The sequence below is a fragment of the Xenopus laevis genome, chromosome 6S, assembly GCF_017654675.1.
Source record: "Xenopus laevis strain J_2021 chromosome 6S, Xenopus_laevis_v10.1, whole genome shotgun sequence".
Lineage (NCBI taxonomy): Eukaryota > Metazoa > Chordata > Amphibia > Anura > Pipidae > Xenopus > Xenopus laevis.
In genome coordinates, this window is record NC_054382.1 from 63984028 (window position 1) to 64000788 (window position 16761).

A 16761-nucleotide genomic window follows, 5' to 3' on the forward strand; every position below is an offset into this window, starting at 1 on the left:
CCCCCTAAAATCCTGCCGCCCTTGGCCCGGGCCTTCGTGACCTTCCAAATTCAGGCCTGTGTGTTCCCTCCATCACTATGTTGTATGTGTGTGTCGTTATTTTTTTTTAACATAAACTAGTATATTATGGATAAAAAATCTTTGTAGGGAGATTGTCCCATCTCACAACTTTTGCTTTATTCTTTGCTTGACTTATACAATCTGTATATTACCACTAGATGGTGCTGGCACAGGGATTTTACAGTTTCTAGCCTTATAAACAGAGCATATTGCCATAACCATTGGCAGGTGTACTTCTCCATGTAGACTATTCTTTTTTTTTTTTTCTTCTATATTTTTTTTATTCTTTATTTAATAAAATTAAAAAAAAATAAACAAAAAAGGAAATGATCCATATATATGTTGCAATTAAATATATCTTCTTTTAAAAATAGGATAGTCACATCCAAACCAAGCACTACACAGGTAATAGAAGGGGGGGAGTAAAAATAATAAAAATTGATGAAAGAAGAAAAAAAAGGAGAGAGATGACCCTCATTATGCCAGCTGTAATTGATTTTGATAAAACCGTATGCATATAAGGGGGCTGAACTGGTGGTAAATATGATGGCAATGCCATTACTAATTTTTTTGAAGTCCATTGATATATATAGCTTAAATAAATTCTACATAATATGTAAGTCAATGATTTCCAAGTGTTTCAACTAACCATTCCAACAAAGAATGGTTATTTAGAGTGCAAGATATTTATCAATTTGTTTAAATGGAGAAAATCTGAATAAACTCAATAAGATAGTTTTCCTGTAAATGGCATTATTGGCTTATTTTCACAGACAAGAATACTGAGACTTATGAGCCTATTTATCATGCTGTGTAAAATGTGGAGTAAAACATTAGCAGTGATGTAGCTCATAACAACGAATCAGATATTTGCTTATATTTTCTATATTTTATATTAAAGGGGAACTCCACAAAAACATAACTTAAGCTTTTTGAAAAGTAGACAATAATGTAATTTACGGGAAAACTGATCTTTTCTCCATTTAAACAAATTGAAAAATATCTTGCACTCTAAATAACCATTCTTTCTTGAAATGGTTTGAGACTACCAATATTTTGGTATCAGAGACTTAGTTGCAGTTAAGAGGGGTGAGATCACTGATTTTTTTTTATATTGAGATGTAAACATAGGATTCTTGAGCAAAAGGAAGAGAACAGTTGAATCTTCTATGTTCATATCAGTAAAGTTGGATAACAACTGTTGAACTTTAAGACAATATGGTGGTATATTCGGACAAAAGCAGAATATATGTGATACATTTCCACTTAATTGATTGCATCACCAGCAGGTATCTGGGACATTTGTATACATTTTTGTCAAAGTACTTTATACCTGTGAGAAATTATTTTATTATTATATTCTTGTAGCTTGCAAAAAGAGTTAATTTTGAAAGTACGTTCAGTTATAGTCCCACTCTACTTCTGTGAAAGTTATTCCCAGTTCCTGTTCCCTTTTTTGTTGATATCTACTTGAGAGGAAATCTGGAGATTCAATCAGAATTTTATATATCAATGTTATTTCATGCTTTGGTCTATGCAGACCAGTGAAAAGTCATTCAAATGATATCCAGTATGGGTAAATCTAAAAACAACTGGACTTGCTGAGTAATCAATAAAGACATTTCACTACTCATCCGAGCAGCTTCTCCAGTTCAACTGACTGGTGTGGGAAGTTCTCGGCATATAAACTCTTCCACTAATACAATCACAAATTCACAATGGCACATTGTAACTCTTCAAAGGGGTGACATCTGAAGAAATTCGCAGAGGTGTTGATTCTGTGTAGTTACTGTGATAGGATTATCCAATGAATCATGCAACTCCTAGAAAGAGGTGTTACTTGTGAGAGTTGCATGAATGGATGTGTGAAGTGTTCTGAAACCGCCGGGGTACAGATGTTAGAACAGCATTGTATGTAGCAGACAGGTGGTGTCGAAGTCGAGGGACATGGTGTTTGTTGAAAATCCTCCTGTGTTTCCGTCTGGGCAGTTTTATGAGACTTATGAGTATTTTTCTTCTTTTACAGTTTTTTTGAATTCCCCTCATAGCACACATTTGTGGGCATCCCATACTGTTTGCTTATTCAAGCCTTTATTGGCATTGTCTCTATAATAGCCCCCAGCCCAGCATCACTGAAACAGCACAGAAGATCTTTTAGCAGTTTCGGAGGGTTGGGTCAACGCAGGTTCAGGGGGCTGGGGTACCCTCTTTGTTGTATAACATATGTTCTTAATATTGACATCATATAGGGCAAAACACAACATTCCATTTAGACAAAGCATGTAACATCAAATTCATAATTAAGTCCTAGAGGTAAGCGTTGCTCAAGAAAGATAGAGGTGCAGGCCAAATCCACTGCAGTAGTCTGAGACTGCAAGAAAATCCTTTTATTGGGGAGGTGACTATCCAAAATCAAACTACGTGTTTCAGCCTAGGCCCTTTGTCAAGTGTGCAGGAAAATACAAGGGAGAGCATTTAAACATTCAATGACCTTTCACCTAACGAAGTGCATTCTGGGTGAGTCATTGTGGTACCCATTAACCAATTAACCAAATTGTGATTGGATTACGAGGTGAATCGCCGTTTTTTAACAGCATTGTCCTTTGGAGTCCAAAACAGTTAATTTAAGTGTAAAAACCATCTTTGTGTAAACAAGAGTTAATATCAAAGTCCAGGGTTTCAAACTCCACTTGGTGCCAGGCCAATACTTCAATCGTCTAGCCTGTGCATAAAAGGAAACTGCTATTTCGTCTACCCAGGCACTTGCTTATGAAACTATGTAAATTGATACAAAACATTATTGCAACATTGTTAGTTTACAACATTTTTCAATTTAATTGTTACTATTATGTATCATTGGACCGCAGTTACTATATCCACTTAACACTGACAATTGTTCCACTTTTAAGTATAACATTAATTAACAGAATAAGCCAGTTTTTCAATCTAGTCTCCTGTAACTTTTAACTCACCATTAGTTGGTACGGCAGAAGATCCGTTAATCAAGGCTATCTGGCTTGAATCTTCTGATAGCCTTGATTAATGGATCTCCTGCTGTACCAGACTACTGCCGTGGATTTGTCCTGCACTTCTATCTTTCTTGAGCAATTAATTTAGGGTATTAACACAGGATACCCTGCAGGACGACCAAGAGAGCAATTGGTATCGGTGAGCTACAGTTCATTTTATATAATCCAGAGGTAAGCGTGTCTGTAGGTGGAAAATCCAAAAAACCAATGTACAGATTAAAGATGGGGTATTTATTATTTAAAATATATCCGTGTGATTTTAGAAAAATTTTGTACTATACTGGCTATAATAATATCTGTTCATTTAAATGGAATAATTTACAATTGGATATTTATGATTTGAGAATTATACATGAGCCGATATTATATAACCTAGTGTTAAAGAAGTGGTACTAGCACCCCGTAAAGGCATACAATATAGTAAATAAAGAGGTTGAGCTAACTTGAATGATATTTGATTGGTTTTAAAAATGGGGGGGGGGAACCCCCTGGTTTTAAATTCTGTGAACAACATGCTGCTAACAGAGACACCTATGATTAAGTACCAAATGGTATTAAAAGCATAAGGTGGGCTATATGGGGTCAGTATGTACCTTTTTAATATGGATTTTTTAATTGAACATTGACTCTTGGGACTGTACATGTATGTTTAATTGTTGAGGCCCCTGGGAACTGGGGCGAGTCCCTATGACTCACTATTACATTACCTATAGACTCCCCTATCATTGATATATACTGTTTACCATACTGTTTTGGGACAAAATAATGGTAGGTAAATTAAAGCAGTCATACTTTTTTGTATTATTCTTACATGCAGTGACTGCTTGAAATCTGCGATTCATAGACATCACCAAGTGCTGAGTATCTTCTCTGGTGATGCTCTGCCAATCCTCTGCTGCAGCCACCTTCAACTCCTGCTTGTTCTGGGGGCTTGTCCCTTTAAGTTCCCTCTTCAGCATATGGAAGGCATGTTTGATTGGATTTAAATCCAGTGACTAGCTTGGCCATTCAAGAATTTTAAATTTTTTAGCTTTGAGAAACTCTCGTGTTTCATGGTCCTAACTTTTTTTGTGTCAAATTTATGTTCTCTGGTAAAGGACAATATAACATAAGATAAGATATATAAATGAGATGCAACTCGACCCAGAGATCCTTATCTATACCCGCACCCTAAAATCCTACCCTCACCCGGCAAGGTATCCATGACTAAGCGCCGGAGTGTGCAAAACGCATAAGGTGGGCCATGTGGGGTCAGTATGCATCATAATACTTTTTAAAGAATGTGAATAATAAATATCTTTTTTTACTGAAGATGAGTTTTGGGACATATATCTTTTGATATAAAATTTTTTTGTGGGTTGATGGCCTTTAAACCGGGGCATGTCCCTTTTGACTCTGCCTGAGGCGATTGGACTCCTGATTATAAAAAAACTCCAATGCCCACAATGCCTTGCATGCCGCACAAGGAATTGTAATCATCTCTTGCTTCTGCTACATTGTTTCCATGGTGAGAGCCAGCAAAGTAAGCAGTTTGATACATGATAGTTATTACATTTACAAAAACATTAAGTATCAATGTATATTGCTAAGTTGCTTAAAGGGATACTGTCATGGGAAAAAAATTATTTCAAAATTAATCAGTTAATAGTGCTGCTCCAACAGAATTATGCACTGAAATCCATTTCTCAAAATAGCAAACAGATTTTATATTAAATTTTGAAATCTGACATGGGGCTAGACATATTGTCAATTTCCCAGCTGCCCCAAGTCATTTGACTTGTGCTCTGATAAACTTCAATCACTCTTTACTGCTGTACTGCAAATTCGAGTGATATCACCCCCTCCCCTTTCCCCCCCAGCAGCCAAACAAAAGAACAATGGGAAGGTAACCAGTTAACAGCTCCCTAACACAAGATTACATCTGCCTGGTAGATCTAAGAACAACACTCAATAGTAAAAACCCATGTCTCACTGAGACACATTCAGTTACATTGAGAAGGAAAAACAGCAGCCTGCCAGAAAGCATTTCTCTCCTGAAGTGCAGGTACAAGTCACATGACCAGGGGCAGCTGGGAAACTGACAAAATGTCTAGATCCATGTCAGATTTCAAAATTCAATATAAAAAAATTTGTTTGCTCTTTTGAGAAATGGATTTCAGTGCAGAATTCTGCTGGAGTAGCACTATTAACTGATGCGTTTTGAAAAAAACATGTTTCCTGATGACAGGATCCTTTTAAAGGGGAACTCCTGCTTCCAAAACAAAATTTGATAAAGAGGCCCACATAACACAGAAACCCCTAATATGCCCATCACAGTTACCTGTTTCTTCAAAAAGAATGAATAAATGCCATTTTCTATGCTGAAATTCAGCTGTTTAACAGTTCTTCTTTTTCATTTGAAATCCTGGCAGGGAAGGAGGGACTCACTAAACATTGATGTTACAAATTGTAACAACTACTCCACAGCTTACAGAAAGCATACAGGAACTACATAACCCACAATGCATTGGACTGTGATGTTCCATTCCTTATTGGAATCACACGTGCAGGGAATTGTGGGGTTTGGAGGTTGCAGTCTAAGGACAGCTGGCTGTTGATACAAAGTAACAGTAGTCAGATCAGCAGAACACAAGAGAGCTAGGCTTAGAGAACTGTCAGAAAAATCATGAAAAGTCTGCATATTTTTAATTAATGTATATTGCAAAGTTGTTTGAAATTATGTTTACTTTTAAAAAAAGCTTAAATTATGTTTTGTGGAGTTCCCCTTTAACTTGAAGCTCTCCATCATTATTACAAAAAATGGGGTATATTATGACATACATAGGGTACTATGGGACATAGAAACTGTATTTTGAAGCTTTCTAGATAAAATATATTTGCATAATAGATCCCATAGTTTAGCTTAATCTACACAAAGGTTATCTCATGAAGCTACAGAGCTGTGTCACACCCTAGAGTTCCATGGGTTCAGACTCCTAATAAACTATACTCACGTCTTCCACTGGTTATTTATCATTACAAAAACATTACCTGCAGTTTCTCCAGCTGACCTTTATTCTATAACCAGACAGAAATGTATCCGGACCAGTTAGACAACACTGTAAACGTTGCCTGTTGTACAAAGAGAGATTGGAGATGTTTTTAGATTTTTGATTGAAAGCATCCCATAATCATATGCTTTAAATATTAATTAAAAAAAGGGGGAGGGGAAGCAGAACAGCGCCTCCATCTTGCATATCGTTCCCAGGCATCCCTAGTGCAGGTTTACACTGCACATGCACAGTAAAATTATTGTCTGCAAAATGTGATGTAATGTAGGTTTTTTTTCTCCACTCTATTTAATTTCCCCCCAAAAAATAAGATCTGGCCTGCTGTTAAAACACCAAGTAAATTCACCTTTCCTTATCCTTCCATTTCTATTCAGCATCTGAAATATTTTAAAATGTCATATAATCTCTATGTTTATTCTTTTAAAAACTGCAGTTGTAAATATTTCTCTTTGTGAACAGTTGCCTGAAAAGTTTTCTACGAAATATGAATGGATTAAGTTGTGGAGGTTCTGGAATGTCCATGGAGACAAAAATGTAGGGATCCGTCTCAAGGAATATGTTGAACTGCTCAAGGAGAAGGCGAGTGTTCCTGTTCATTAATAATTGATCTAGTTTTGCAGGGCAAGAGATGTTGTCATATTTTATTATAAATATAAACTTTGAAGAATGTACATTAATTGCTAAGTGGTAAGATTATAGCTATTTTCATTCTATTGAAGACATTTTACTTTGCTGATCAGTTTATCCTGTTATTTAGTGGGCAGCTTTAAGCAGCATGAAGACACCAGAAGAGAGGCAGGCGGCTTGCAATGAGATCTTTACAACTGAGGGAGAAGAGTACTGCCTCTATGAAGGGGTAAAATTTTTGATGTTGAAAACAGCCGTTGATTTATACAAAGCAAATGAAGAGCGCATGGAAGTGCCTGTGTTCTCATGGTTGCTTTTTGCTCGGAACACGTCCAGTAATCCTTGTGAGTTTATGAAGAATCACTTGAATCAAGTGGGGCACTCTGCAGGTCTTGAGCAGGTAAATGTGAAAATCCTTAAATAAAAATCAACTTTGTAAGCGTTTTGCTTGTGTTTCCAAACCACATAAGATAGCTGTGCTAGTTATAAGTTCTACCAAAATGTAGCACATAAATATATTTGCTGTTTTATTTCAAAACTTTTGGATTTAGTGTGTTTCCTCGGCCAAACAACTCTGTCTCTTGATGAATTCCACAAAGAATACAGGGGAAGTTGTTTGCCAAAGAAACAAGTATCAGTCAGGGAATGTTTTGGTGTAACAAACTTACTCCAGCACATCAGGCACTACTGAATTGTTTTCAGCAGGAATAACTGTCTAGTTAAGGGGCTTTCAGTAAAAAAAAGCCTTGGTAATCCCAATAAGAAAAAAATAAACCTATATATATATATATATATATATATATATATATATATATATATATATATATATATATATATATATATATATATATATATATATACACATATATACACAGTCTGCTTGATATTTAGGCTATAGCTGTTGAAATAACACATTTAAACAACCTGTATAAATTAAAGGAACAGTAACACAAAAAATTGCATTTTGGAATAATGAAAATTCTCCTATAGTTTCTCCTATAGTATAAACAAGCTGCTGTGTAGCCATGGGGGACAGCCATTCAAAGTTGAAAAAGGCACAGGATACACAACAGATAACCGATGAGATAACCGATAAGCTGTAGTATACAATGGGTTCTTCAGAAATTATCTGTTCTCTACTTTGTATCCTGTGCTTGAATGGCTGCCCCCATGGGTACACAACAGCTTGTTTATATTTACTATAGATGTATTTCTAAACCAGTTTTACCAGTGCAGGGCAACAGTACATTATATTGTCATTCCATTAAAACATTTTTTGATGTTACTGTTCCTTTTAAGGGGTTCATCACCTTTAAATTAACTTTTAGTATGTTGTAGAGAATGTTATTCTGCTACAACATACTGAAAGTGAACTTAATGGCTCACCACCCCTTTAACCAAAGTTTTCTTTCCCTCAGGTACCCAAACACTATTTGCTGGTACTTGATCTGGTACAAGCTTTTTTACATTACACCCAAAATGTTTGGTTGCCCCTACTTTTCTTTTCTGACAATATGGAATTGACCTGTGGGGATTTGTGCCACTTTGGCCAGTCAGTATTACACTTGTTTCCCATGTCTGAAATGTTTCTCAGAACAGTTCTAGGAAACCAACCAGAAATGCACTTCTTGAAACGTATTGCCCAACTGGCCTTCTTTGGGATGCCCCCATAATATAAAATCCCCAAGAAAAGTTTGGAAATCGGAAATATTTGCTTCAAAAAGCTGTGGGAAAAGAGAGCCGTTAATTGCTGCCCAGTCCATTATGTCATATATAGACAGACCAATAGACCAAAATATTTTCATTAAAAGAAAATGGCAAAACGCATAATTTCTGTCATGCACATTTATTATGCTTTAAGCAAGAGAAATGTTTTTGCAGCAAAAAAAGAGAAATCATGATTTAAGGGCCCTTATTTGAGACTTAAAACTTAACCAAAGAAGTAAGCTAGAAATGGGCTTCAGTACCAACCCAAAGCAACCACAGTCTTTTACTAGGGTAGATCTGTGTCTCCAAAGATGCCCCAGTAGCTCCCCATCTTCTTTTCTATTGATTTGCTGCACATGCTCTGTGCTGCTGACAGTTACAGTTTAGGGACCAACTAAAAATATACAGTACACATAGAATATATATGTCACAATGTAAGGCTTATTAGTAATTAATTCAGATTATTACTACATGACAGCACAGAAACCAGCAACTAGCATCACAATTTAATAATCCGTTTATATGACAGGCCAACCTAATTTTCTGCTTGATAATTTGCAATGACCCCTAAGCTTAGCTTCTCAACAGCTGCTCAGGGCCCATTGAGCATGTGAGTGTCACAGACACTTTCCGAGATTGTGACCCCCTATTGAGAAGCTAAAACTTTACACTGGTGTGATAGTTCAGTATATAAAATGACAATTTTTAGCTAAATTAATTCTTAGGGTTTATTTCTCCTTTAAAAGAGAAGGAAAGTTAAAACCACTGGGAGGGTGCCAAATGTTAGCCACCCCCCTGTTATTGTAATCACTTACCTGATTCCCCCAGGCCAGTGTTCCTGTAAACAGAAAACTGCAATGGCTCAGAGTACTTCTGTGGAATCACCATTTCGGTATCAGTTAAGTGATTAACTCTCCTTCTTTAATTCTGCACTAAGGCCAAAGTTTGTTTTGTTTCAGGATGGTTTAGAAGCTGAAAACGCATTGTACTTGTAAGGAACTGGTATGGATAGGGCCCGAGGTCTGGCTCTGAACATCTTTTGCTTCTCAAAAATAAAAAATGAAAACCATTTGCAAGCTGTTGCAGAACGCGCTACACCATATTAAAAGTTAATTTAAAGGTAAATATAGCCCCTTTAATTGATATGGGTCACTAGCTTTTAACTTATTTGAGTTAAAAAGAGAATGAGGACCCCAAAAATAAACTTAAAAAGCTAGGCATCTGCTCAAAAATGGTCATTTGTTCTTTTCATATAAACCAAGTGTTAGCACCTGTTCATATTCTTTTCTTATTACAGTAATGTAGCACTGAAAATCCAGAGGAATTTATATTCCCAGGGCACAGTGAGATGAACCTTCGGCTTCTAAGAACAAATGCTTTTTTTGGCCAGTAGAGAGAGCTCTTATTAAGCATTAACCTTTATAAACCATAGTATTTATTGCACAGCTGCAAATCCTCTTATCCAAAATATTTTACTATTTAAAATAAGCTTATGGATACAGACTGGTACAGCAAAAGAGAGAACTTTGTATTGGTTAGTTCAGTAGCTGGTTCTTATGAAAAATACTTGAGCAAATACAGTAGATGCATGCAGGGCACATTACCTTTAGTTCATGTAAGAGCAAGACCTACCATTTTGTAAAGGACAAGGAAAGCTACAGTGGCATTTTATTGCCAATAGATTAGCTGCATTAGTGCAAGCTAGAATGCTATATTTATTCTGTACAATGTTTAACCATACCTGAGTAAAAAGCTCTAGAAGCTCTCTCTCTCTCTTTAGGATAGCAGCTGCCATATTAGCTTGGTGTGACATCACTTCCTGCCTGAGTCTCTGCCTGCTCACATAGGTCTGAGTTTAGATTACAGCAGAGAAGCGAGGGGGAGGGGGAAGAGGGGCAAAGTCTGATACAGAAGCCCATGTATACACAATAGAAGGAAATAAATGTTGTGTTTCTTTTGACAGAGGACTCAGATCAGCATTACTTTGAGGGTTTACTGGTATATTTAGGTGGACTTTTCTGATAAGGCTTTCTGACAGGAGGTTTCAGTCTTGCTTAGTGATAGCACAGCAGCACTGTATAAACTTGCTGAGCATTCCCTCCCACCCCCCCTCATGGGAGCTGGTATAGAGTTAAGCTGTAACTTTAGCCTTGTACATAGTAGGTTTTAATATTCTTTATACTTTCTAATGTAATGGCAGTAAATAGTATTAATAGTCTTAAAGTAGAAGGAAAGCTACAAGTTTATTGCCAACAGATTAGCTACAATAGTGCAAGCTAGAACGCTATATGTATTCTGCGGAATGCTTTACCATACCTGAGTAAACAGCTCTAGACACTGTCTCTGTTTGTTTAAGATAGAAGCTGCCATATAAGCTTGGTGTGACATCACTTCCTGCCTGAGTCTCTCCCTGCTCACTTACAGCTCTGAGCTCAGATTACAGCAGGGATGGGAGGGGGAGAGGAGCAAACTCAGCATGCTCAAGCCCTGCCCTGGAGGTTTATGCTGAAAACAGGAAGTCTGATACAGAAGTCCATGTGTACACAATAAAAGGAAAGAAATGCTGTGTTTCTTTTGACAGAGAACTCAGAGCAGCATTACTTTGATGGTTTACTGGTGTATTTATATAGACCTTTCTGATAAAGCTTACTTAATTTTAGCCTTTCCTTCTCCTTTAGTAATAAGTACTATTAGGTGCTAAAGTTGAGCTTCCAACTAAGCTTTTTGATGGTGTAGTGTCTGAAAGAGGTCATTGTCTCAAACGCCTTTAATCCTATCAGCCGGTAGCCTCTGCAAAAGCAGTTTACCTGCCATTTGGGGAAATATTTGCCAAGTCTGCCCAGGGGTTTATTTACACCTTCAGAAAATGAGCTTTGAACGTCCGGAATTACTTCTGTGTGCTCTTGTGCCATGTGTATTTCAGAACATTGGCTGTGGGCCTGTTTTCCCAGAAAAAATAAATTGTGGTCCCCTTCTATACCGCTTTAATAAGGTTCCCCCCATGCAGGGCCATTTGATGCGCTACGCAATATGTTGGAGCTATATAAATACATGTTAATAATAATAATTTTTTGGCTCAAACAAGTGCAAGGGGGTAGCAGATCCTTATGACCTATCTCTCTACACCCCACTGCAGCTGTGAGGTCCCCTCCAGTTATTGTTATGCCACAAACCACTGCTTGCAATTTAACATAATGGGCAGCTTACCACTTAAGGTGGGGATAGACGCACAGTTAATATTTTCGTACGATATGGTGGGAAATGAGCCAACCATCCAGCCCGATCGACGAGCCGACCGATACCCAATCGGTCGGCTTGTCGATGGGGTTTACGGAAAATTTTGCTTGGGTGCCTTTGAAGGCACTCATCGCCCATTATTAGTTCTGAATCGTCAGATACAGGTAGAATTCTATTGTTTCTACCTGTATATCTTACGATTCAGCTCTACACGTGTGTATTGAAACATCTTTTCCAAGAAAGTTGGTAATTGTTACGGCTATGGCCAGCTTTTGCTATTAGAAAAACAAACACACTTGTCTTATCACATCTTTTTTGTCATGGGTATTTTGTGCTGTGTTTACCAGACATGTCTCATCAGGCATGTGATCATGAATTTTGTAGATTATGTCTATGAGTGATTTTTCTTCACGGGTATAACTCGTGCATAAAACCCCACATGCAAGCCTTTGATAAAGTAAAAGATGCAATAAAACTAACTAGTTATTTGGGGGTTTTTTTATCTGAAATTTGTATTGATATAGAGAAGAATATTTTACTTTGTGCAATTTAAGTTGGAATAATCAAGAAATAAACCTAGTTACTGGTTTTGGATACAATACAGCTATGTTCTCAGTTGTCCAGAAACCCGAAGCTCCAAATTACAAGAAGCCTAATATACAATTAATTTTTTTTTAAAAATCCTAATGGTTTTAATTAACGGAAAGTTCACTTTTCCGGAAAACCTTTGGTCCTGAGCATTTTGGATAACAGTTTAATTGTTAAATAAACCTGAGTTCTCCCACATCAGAGATTTATGGTTTAAAAGCCACACATTCAAACATTATAGATGATGATATGGACAAAAACTGGCACTGATTAGATATCATACAGCTCCTACTTATGTTAAAGGAACATGAACATGAAAAAATTAGTGTTTTAAAAGAATGACAGAGAATGACCATATAATGTAATGTTTCCTGCACTGGTTAAACTGGTGTGTTTGCTTCAGAAACACAACTATAAATTATATAAGCAAGCTGTTGTGTAGCCATGGGGGCAGCCATTCAAGTACAAGATACACAGTAGATAGCAGATAAGTACTGAAAAATCCCTTTGTATACTACAGAGCTGTTAACTGCTGTGTATACTGTGCCTTTTTTGGCTTTGAACTGCCCCCATAGCTACACAGCATCTTGTTTATATAAACTAAAGTTTCTGAAGCAAACACACCAGTTTTACCAATGCAGGGCAACAGTACATTAAACTGTCATTCCTTTAAAACACTTTAAATTGTTGGTGTTACGGTTCCTTTAATAAGACATATAGGGCCCCTTTCTGCATGTGCACTTCATTTATTGAAAAATATTGTCACATCAGCCCTGCTGAACAGCTCTGTAGTTCTGTGCATGATGAGGAGTGGGATGTGTACTGATACAAAAATTTGCCAGGGTGGGTTTACTTCCCCTTTAAATAAAAGTTACAAGGTATATTCAGTCAAAATGCTAACATTGCCTCATTAACTAAGGATCATACAACTTCATACAATATTCCCAAACATGACAGATGTTGGAGAAGGTGTAGACAACGGGGCACACTGGCACATGTGATGTGTTATTGCCCAAAAATCACCCCATATTGGGAGAACATATCAGCATTAGTGAGTAAAGTACTCTTTCACAACATACTGCCGGACCCCGGGGTATTTGTTTTGGGCAAGCCACACATTAGTAACACCAAAGCAGAACAAAGACTGATGAACCATATACTTACTGCAGCAAAGAGACTTTTATGCTCAAGATGGAAACCGAGGGGGATACCTACGATGAACAAAGTTCAAACAAAGTGGAAGAGGTGCGGAGAATGGAGTATATGTCAGCAATACATGACAACAAAATGCCCATGTACAATAAAGTATGGACGAACTGGGTGTACCACTTTCCTAACATTCTCATAGTGGCTGAGTGACATAAAGAATCCATGATCTGGAGCTTTATCCTTAACAAGTAGCTCTACAGAGAGGGAGAATAGAAAGCGGAACACTAGATTACATGACATGGCTAAGACCCCAAAATGCGCAAGCCCTTATTAAGTTAAGCTGATAAAACATACAAGGTGGCGTCGCTTTGTGTTCCCATTCCATGAAGCAAAGTGTTGTATCCATGCACTCTATATAGCTCTGCAATATGTTATTGCATTTGGATAACCTGTTCCACATTTTTTCTTTCTCTATATTTGTTTTAATTTTATTTTTTTATTTATTATTTTTCATTTTCCCTTCTGTGATGATTATTTGTGACAAAATCCACGAAATAAAGAGTTACAAAAAAATACTAATGTGTATAAACCTAATGAAGTCTTTTTTTTTCCGTTCCTCACTTATAGGTGGAAATGTTTCTTCTTGGATATGCTCTGCAGCACACTATCAAGGTGTACCGGCTGTACAAATGTGGAACAGATGAGTTTATTACATACTATCCCAATGACCAGACAAACTGGCCTATAGTGACTCTGATAACTGAAGATGATCGACACTATAATGTGCCTGTCCGAGTGTGTGAAGAAACAAGTGTATAAATAAATACAAGTAGAGTTTTTTTCTATAATGCAAATATTTCTTGCTCTGGATACAACCTTACAAAGCAACTGGGGTTTGCTTTGTTTTGGACAGTCACAGCAAATATTGTTTTTGTTTACTATGAAACCTGCTGTCTTTCTAGAAAGTGCCTCACATCCATGGAGCATGTACATGAGACTAAACTCTTTTTAGCCTACACATGAAGCAGGTTTTATTGAAGTATTTGGCACACACAGCCACACTCTTTTTTTTCCTATTTAATAGATCAATGTGCCATGTGCACTGTGTGCACTATTTCCCAATAAAGTTTGCTCCATCTGTATGTTCTGCTTTTTAACATAAATGACTGATATTTCGCTGAAAAATAACCTTAGATACTGTTTGTGGAGCAATGCTTAGAATGAAGTTTATTAAGAAATAATGCCTTATTATAGGACTAATGTGAAAATGAACATTGGGTAATGCCTTCATGATAAAACATAATTATAGTGAAGATATGATGTGTGCCTGCTGTGTGTATGTAGAATGTTTGCTGGAAAGCAAGAAATGAGGGATTTTTTTTGGATGGAGGGGTTTACATCCTTGACTAGTAAATTAGTGACCCAGTTGTGTTTTGAACATAACTTCATTAAGGGGTACTTCCCTGCCACAAAACTTGTATAGTTCAGTGGAATAAATAACTTTATCTAGTTCATTTTCTTTTTCACCGTTTCTGCAAAATGTAAAAATTAAGGTTTACTTTTGGCTGTGGCTTGTTTTCTAGTAGCAAGCTCAAGTTAGTCTGGTCACAGACTATCAAATCTGTTACAAATTTATACATTAGTAGCTGTAATTTCTCTTAGGTCTGTTCTTTTTAACCTATGAATTGGGACCCAAAACTGGCTTCTCCTGCTGATACAAAGCAACTGTTACATATTCATATAATAATAATAAAAAGATTTTAGTCTGGGTAAGTTCAATGGAGTCTAAGAGTAATGCATTTCTGTTGCCTCTGTGAAATCGCATTACAGTTCAAAAATTCCAAAGTGAGCAATAAAAAGTAATACAAGTTTTTTTCACATGGGGGAGTAGTACACGGGTAGACAAGGCATTTTATCAGCCAGTGGAGAAGCATCCAAAACTGTGACTTCTGTTTCAAGAGGTTTCCATTATACACTGTGAAGTGTGGTAGAAATGATACATTACATGTTTCTTTGCTGCGGTTGAAAACCTTTATCTGCCATTAGCCTTAACTCTGGAAGAAGGAGCTGTTTGATCAGTGCTTTTCCGACAGCTGTTTACAGTTCACCAGAGAAAGCATACAAAACAGGTACTACTACCATGAGGTGAGTTGACAAATTCACCTCAGGCAGCACCCATCTGCAGTAACTTTAAGAGTCAAGTTTCCACTTATTAAACCGGACATTTCAGTTCTTCTAGTGCAGAGAGCACAATTGCTCTCTCTGCACTAGTGATACGACCCCCCCCCCCTTTAGACTAGCTCCTGCTTAAAAAAGGGTAAGCAGTGGGACGGGCTTCTTAGTCAGCTCAGGCAGCAAATTGGACAGAAACACCCTGCATACAAATGAACCCTCATTGTGATTAGCTTAAAACATGAAATCACCAACCCCTTACCAGGTAACAATATTTAATATATATGAATAAAATTGTGGATGATGAATACTGATGTTGAGCAAAAGGGAACACTGCCTTTAATAATTCCTGCTGTTATTTTTCTATATATATGTGCAGCAAGGCAATTTGTGGTCTCTAGTGCTTGAGCTTTGTTACTAGAAGAAATCTTCTTTTCATTGCCTTTGAATGCCCAGAGGTATAGGATGGATGTGTAATGTTATTAATATAAAGTGACAAAATAATTTTGACTACTGCTAAACAAATGGGAGAGTTACTCTGTTTGGGTCTTTAGGTTTTACAGTTGTATAAGTCTGTTTTATGATGGCATAGTCTGTTACCTGTTAGCATGGTACTAATTGGAAAATAAAGACCTGGAGTGTTTTATTGCAGTTCATTTGTTTTCTCCAAACAACTATTCTTACAGATTGCAAATTATGGGATTACAGTTTTTTTTTAAATTTATTTTATTTGACTTTCAAAAGAGAAAAGAAGGTAACATTGCTTTCACAGGAACGGTGGACAATCCCCAGCCCACTTGGGCATAATAAAATGAAATTTCACCTCTTACTCCTGTGTAGCGTATGATGCAATTGCCTCGTTCAATAGAAAGAATAAAAAAAAAGGAAAAATAACCCAAAACAAAGTAGAAGTAGTGGGGGAAGGGGGGAAGGAAACTTATGGGGAAGTTCCTAAAGCAAAGGGATAAAGTAAATGGGTACCATTGTGCTAAGGTAGTTGGGAGCAAATACCAAGTACTTTCTGTGAGGTTTCTTGTATAGAGTTGTTAATGGAGCAGTGGGTTGAAGCATAGATAATAACTCTCCAGGTATGATTGTCATAACAGACCCGCAAGTTGTGACAACGTTGGACAAGTTGTAGA

General features: G+C 37.0%; 1 protein-coding gene across 7 annotated transcripts in view; it reads left to right on the forward strand.

The window, feature by feature from the left end:
- The window catches only part of otulin.S (OTU deubiquitinase with linear linkage specificity S homeolog), a 46801-nt gene extending 30536 nt beyond the window's left edge, over positions 1-16265 (forward strand). For 6 of the 7 annotated variants that reach the window (XM_018269408.2, XM_018269407.2, XM_041567640.1 and 3 more), the window contains 3 exons: positions 6599-6718; positions 6897-7166; positions 14075-16265. In XM_018269408.2, the coding sequence (XP_018124897.1) occupies positions 6599-6718; positions 6897-7166; positions 14075-14266 (582 nt within the window). In that variant the 3' untranslated portion in view covers positions 14267-16265. Of the gene's footprint in view, positions 1-6598; positions 6719-6896; positions 7167-9432; positions 9594-14074 lie in introns of all 7 variants that reach the window. The other variant, XR_001936306.2, reaches the window with a different exon arrangement.
- Positions 16266-16761: the final 496 nt, after the last annotated feature.